The 6,602-nt window shown below is 37.2% G+C and overlaps 1 protein-coding gene across 1 annotated transcript; it reads right to left on the reverse strand.

Annotated features, from left to right (window-relative positions):
* Positions 1–236: 236 nt before the first annotated feature.
* Positions 237–6,072, reverse strand: LOC111783874 (sucrose transport protein SUC3). Its single transcript, XM_023664707.2, has 14 exons — positions 5,457–6,072; positions 5,185–5,250; positions 3,851–3,949; positions 3,686–3,750; positions 3,487–3,571; positions 3,356–3,389; positions 3,139–3,238; positions 2,926–3,001; positions 2,327–2,674; positions 2,007–2,150; positions 1,593–1,826; positions 1,445–1,508; positions 1,315–1,358; positions 237–744 (listed from the first exon to the last, which is right to left on the reverse strand). Exons 1-14 carry the CDS (start codon positions 5,739–5,741, stop codon positions 574–576), a joined length of 1,815 nt encoding a protein of 604 aa, XP_023520475.1. The 5' UTR covers positions 5,742–6,072; the 3' UTR covers positions 237–573.
* Between the last annotated feature and the right edge of the window lie 530 nt (positions 6,073–6,602).

Consider the following 6,602-nt stretch of genomic DNA (forward strand, 5'->3'; position numbering starts at 1 on the left):
ACCCAGAAACGTAACTGTCACCTAGAACAGTTGAATGGGATTTCGTTCGACCAGGATAATCATTTGAAGCTCTCTATTCAATTATGCTCTCATTACTTTGCATACCTGATTTCATCCATAGCTTCCACAAACAATACACAAATATTGGTTAAATATTCCCTCTGCAAATTTAACAAACTTTCAAGCTACATTTCTTCAAGCGTGCATCCACAGTCAACCTTTGTGCCACAATGCAATAACATCAAAACACCAAGGAATGCTTATTAAGTATATGATTATACAACACCCTATAACAAATCATGTTTATAGTAACATAAACATGGAACTGAAACATTTTCATTATTCGTCTTAGGAACCGAAAATTTACACTACCTATGGTATAGATACCCACAGATCTGGGAAGAAAAAATCAATGAATATGAATACTGAATGCATATAGTTTAAATGAAGGTATACGGTACTATGAGATCATCCAGGCTTCTAAGAGCTACTCCAGGAATTATTTGGTTCAGTGCCAGAGATCATACGCATACTCTTCTAGTTGGTTTCAAAACTATGATGAATGCAGTGTTTCTAACCAAAATGAAAACCTGTGGATTTGAAAGAGCTGTTGGTTTGATTAGGCAATCTAAGAACTGCAACAATTCCAGCCGCGAGCGCACATATAGACGCCAAAGCAAATGCAGGAATGTTTCCTCCATTGAATAATGCATCCCATGGCCCAGCTCCCAGGGATACAATCATCTGAACGAATCAATTATAAACAACCCAGAATTGTTGAAGTCAAAACCAAAAGTAATTTAATACTATCTAAAATGTTATTGCACATACTTAAACAAATAGAAAAGATGATGTGAGATCCGATATTGATTGGGGAGGAATGGAACCTCTTTTATAAGGGTGTGGAAGCCTCTCCCTATCATATGTGTTTTAAAAAACCTTAAAGGGGAAACCAAGAAGGAAAAGCCCAAAGTGGACAATATGTGCTAATAGTGGACTTGAGCTGTTACAGATGGTTCCTATGACCTTCATAGTAGTTTTGTTTTTTTCTATAATAGCTATAATATGTTCGTTGTCAATACCTGGAGAGGAAAACGAAACACCCTTATATAAGGGTGTGGAAACCTCTCCCTATCAAACGCGTTTTAAAAAACCTTGAGTGGAAGCCCAAAAGGAAAAGGAAAAGCTCAAAGAGGACAATATCTGCTAGCAATGGGCTTGGGCTGTTACAGATGGTTCCTATGACGTTTAAACATCTTCATAGTAGTTTTGTTTTTTCTATAATAGCAATAATATGTTCGTTGTCAATAATACCTGGGGAATAACAACTGCAAGATTGAGAACACCTATAGCCAATCCTGTAAAAAATCAGTCTCTGAAGTATCAGAATCCAGTTAATCTGTAAACACCAGGAAAAACAATACTAGATGAACACCATCCGAACCTTGCCCACCACCAGAATCAGCCGTCAATTCTGCTGTCAAAGAGAAGGGAACACTATATGTTATCTGCAACAGAAACAATGATGAAACCTTTAACTACAAGGGTGTGTGACGTAAATAGAAATTAAAAAGAGATACGTTGACATTTACAGCGAGAGGAAAACCAAGAAGAGTAAAAACAGCCAAGGCAGCATTTTTTATTGATGAATTTCCCCCGATAACGTGCTCGACTCCTTCAGAGTACTGACTGACGGATATTAAACTGATAATAGTAGTTGCCGTCATGCATGCAAACAACATAAAGTTGCTCATTGCCCAGACAAGTCTTGCTCCCATTCGCTGACACATTGGCTCTATAAAGAAAGAACTGATACCAAGAACAACCTATACCAAAATAAAAACAAACAAACAAAAGATTAAGATCTGATACACTTTGTAAGCAAATAAACACCATAAAAAACATCCAAAATGTAATAAAGATAACTCATACTTGACTCAAACTAGAATACCACCAAATATATGAAAAAAATCGATCTAGTAATGTATTCATATCTGAGTTCTTACAGAATTCAAGAGCAAACCAAATGCACCTTCTCTGACACCCTGATCATAAACCTGTTTGTCAGTCAAACTGCCTTTTGGGTCCCCATGGTTCACTTCCCTTCCCATCCAATCCGTGTCAAATAAGAAGAAGGGAAACCAGGATAACTGCGTGTAAAATGCAAGCACCAAAAATAATATTCAAGAGTGGTCTATATATGGATCCACATAACAAATTACTACATCCACTGGCAAATTGTAATGACCTTTTTTTTATGGATAGAAAGCTAAGAGAAAAATATCATAGCAGAAACAAGATTATAATTAAGAACAGTAGTACGTACCCAGCTAAGAGCCATCACAAGAAGCACTGAATGCATGGCCGGTGGTAAATGTCTTAAACTGGTCAATAATTTAACTACCACTGTTGCAGGACCATCATAATACCCTTCGCTGTGATTCTCCTTAATTTTTGATTTTGAATCTTTCAAATTCATATTTTCTTGATATCCATACTCAACATTGCTCCCATTCAAACTGTTAAGTTCTGGTTTTAAAATATCAGGACAATTTTGTTCATTCCCGTTCAACAGAGGAGCAGAATCTGATAAACGTGGCGGTTGATCTACAGCAGTAAGTGGAACTTCGTCGGCAAAATATATGGTAACAAGAGTACATATGGTTAGAAAAAGCTGCATACGTGAAATGCAGATGTTAGAACTGCAGTTGGAGAACAAAGTTTCAGTCACAAGCCAAAAGATGAAAGAGTTAACTTCAGTTACGGAGTACATGAGCATAAGAACTAAACATGATAGAGAATCTTTCTTTTTTAAATGGGTGAAGAATATTAGTGCACAATTGCTTCATTCTTCTTATAGTGATCACCGTAAGCAAAATCCTACATCATGCAAAGTATTGAACTACAAGCATATCAGTAACTCACCACAGCAACAAGAAATGCTGCTTTAAGGTTCGCACAGGCTTCACAGCAAGCATTACTCAAAAGGAAAGGAAACCATCTGCACAAATATGAATCATATAGAAAAAAGTCACAAAATACGAACTAATCTCAGAAAACCTTGGTCAAACAAATAGCACAAATGCAAATTTATGTATGGAAACATTTAGTTATCTAAGATCTGGTTCAAAATATTACTTGTGCCAGTTTCCGTTAGCTCCTGCCGAAAAACCTAGGATATTACCGACAGCCATCCATGAACAAAATACCGCATTTGCAATATTGTGTTGATCAGGACCTATAATAAAGAGAACAAGAAACTAAATTGAGGTCACATATATTCATGCCAACAGAAACTAAATGCATTATATTAACAGTAAAATTATTATCTTTTTTTGTAAGGGGAGGGAGTAACCTGACAAATCAGCTAGAAGAGCACGAGCAGGACCCTGAAAGATGGTCACAAAAAAACTTAAAAACTCATACAGATACTTTAAATACAGAAGAGAAAGAAAAATACAAGTACCTAGTGCTTTTAGGTAATACCTGCACCGTATTGTTTGCAAGATCAAGCATCCAAAAGCCTATTACAAATATAATAGCCGCCCTCACTCGTGTACCTTTGTATACACTTCACGAGCATGACCAAACAAGTTAGAATTGCATGCTTGTTCACATTAACAGATACAAGAAAGAGCCAAGAAAGATTATAAAAGAATTTTTTTTATTAAGATGCTCCACAAACCTGCAGTGTTCATTCGTGTCTCCTAGTATATATCCAACGTCAGCAGAAAATCCAATCAACACCACCTATTAAGAATAATAAATAACCATTTGGTTTCTAATACTTAAGATGATAATTGTTAATAAAAAAGGAAACAAAACAAGTACCCAGAAGAACACAGCTTACAGCAACTGCTATCATTAAAGACCCAGCAAGAATAAAGGGACGCCTCCTTCCATATTTTGAAGAACACTTATCACTCCATATACCGACACATGGTTGAACCTAGAAACCAAATATTAAATAAAATAAGTGAGTAATAAAAAACAACGAAGATGGATATTTCTGTTGCTTCAACACAACTTTATCCTTCACATCAAGAAGAAAGAATCCGAAGCAAGGTAAATACTAAGTAAATGACCATAATTAAGAGTCAAGGGTAAGCAGAAGAGTAACCAAAGTACAAAAAGTTTCTGAAAGTTCATTGCCATCCAGTCCCGGGAAGAGCTTGAAATAGTCAATCCCTATGTTATTGATAATTAAGGGCATATATACAAAACATGTGCACAAGGCGTGCGACCCATCAACCTACTAGCGATGGGGGAGAAAACATAGCATGTCGCAACAAAAGCTTGATTTGAGGCATGAACAAAAACAAAAACCCCTTAGCACCCCGGGACGGGAGTGGGGGACGGCCCTACGCGCAGACAACAATAGCACCAGCTCTACGAAGTTGGAATCGAATCTTTCTGTTGGCTTGCCAAATTTTTTTGTGAATTAGAATGAAAGGGCTAGAAGCTCTAGCTCCTAGCTACTTCGACTAGTATCAAATATATTCGAAAAGACAAAGGAGTTTAAAGAAATTTCAGGCAGCAAAAAAAGGGGGGAAATCCATATCTTGTCAATCTTCAAAGATCAAGATCCGTCTAGCCTTTAATACTACTTCACATCTCCTCTTCTTATAATGCAAACCAACTAGGCAATATAAACAAGCTTTCTTTGAAGAGTGCATGTCAGACACAAGCCAAGCAACAGACTACTAATGATTACCATGTCCTGATCTTCTGTGCCTCAAAATGTTGACAAAAACCATACAAAAAAGAACCAGATGGCAACAGATATTAATAAAAAAAGCGACCAATTCAGCATGTCATGATTATATCTAACTGACACGATTATAAGCCCACCGGACAATCACCTACCCCAAAAAACAGCCAAAAAAAAAACTCATGAAAAACTGGGTAAGTGATCATGGCATGAACTCAATCCCTCAAATGGATATGAATTTACAAATAGTTGAAGCTTCTGATCCGCGGTGGTTGACAGCATACTAAAGAAAAATTAGCCTTACCCTATTAATCTATAAACATGGTAAGATACAATTTCAATGCATAATATTTCAATCATTTACACCAAAAGTTAATTGAACAACGGGTGGATTTTCTATGAATCAGGGATGAATCTTTCACCAATGTCATAATTAACGGGTAAAATTAAGGAAGAAGATTATCATCACGTACCACGAGCCCAGTGATGGGACCGCAAAGCCAAATAAACGAAGAAAACGCATGCTCAATTCCGAGTGTCTGCAAAATTAGACCAAAAAAAGAAAAGTCGAAGAAATTGGCAACCAGTAAAGTGTAAAATTAGGGGGAGGAAACTATAAACAAATGCAGCAAATACTTGACCAATGTCGTAACTAAGGAATAATCAGAGGAAGATTTTCGTAGAAAGCAATCTGAATGCGACTCAAGGACGAAATTAAAATCAGAGCAGAAGTGAGAAACAATACCTGAATATATGGCGTTAGTAGGGAAAGCTGTAATGCCCAGCCAAATTGAACACCGGCAGCGATAGTACAACTGAGAATTAAGATAATCAAACTATTGGGCGTAGATCTAACATGAGGCGCTGACGATGAACTGTCTGGGCTTCCATTAGGAAATCCATCAGAAGGAGGAGAATTGAGATCGATCCCTTGAAGCTGCTGTTCATCGACAGCCACCATCTCCACTTCTGCATCATGGATGTTCCTGTACGGAACCCTGAAGGAAACCGAGTTGGGCTTCGCCGCCATGGCTCGAGCTAATCAACTGCAAGGGCAAAATCGCCCCACCGATCTAAAGCTTCCAATGGAGATCCTATCACAGTTGCGGTTACAAGAGGGACAGAGTACAGATTAAGGAATCGCAGATGGATGAAATGTAATGGAATGAAAGACCAATCTGTGGCTGCAGTTGAAATCCACCGCCATTACAGAAGCACAACAATTCTATCGCCTTTAATCACACGGCGCGAGATCTTGGGGTCTAAGAAAATCGAGTTTTGAAACTTTGAATGAACACTATTTTTCTTCTGAAAGGAACTTTGAATTCATACTTAATTCATGAAATTTCTACAATTAGGCTGTTCTTTTGAAATTGCATTTCAATGATCGTTTTAGCTGTTGAAAGTGATTCCCAATAGTTAAGAGAAAAAAATTCTTAGTAATAAACATACTTTCCTCTCCCACTTATGTTATCGTACCATTAAATGCTACAACCAAAAAGCTTTGATATCCAATTGTTGTAGCGAAATGTCACAACTATATATGCTTTGATACCCAATTGTTGTAGCGGAATGCCACAATCAAAATACTATGATACCAATTGTTGTGGCGAAAACCGAAGCAAGATCAATTATACTCACACACCCATGAACAGAAATTAAATAAAGAGACACAAAAATTTACGTGGTTAGGAGGGAATAAATTCTCCTACATCCATGGGTGAAGTCAATCACTATAATTAAAATGTTTATAAAGTGCATGTCTCACACTCTCACACCCACCGAAGTCCCTTCTACAAAAGTTCCTCCAAATTGACTCTAACTAAATACAAAATAACAATGAGTTCACATGACGCTAGACCTCAAACAATGCCAGACAAGCTTTTATACA

The sequence above is a fragment of the Cucurbita pepo genome, chromosome 11, assembly GCF_057944985.1.
Source record: "Cucurbita pepo subsp. pepo isolate OVF chromosome 11, ASM5794498v1, whole genome shotgun sequence".
Taxonomy (NCBI): Eukaryota; Viridiplantae; Streptophyta; class Magnoliopsida; order Cucurbitales; family Cucurbitaceae; genus Cucurbita; species Cucurbita pepo.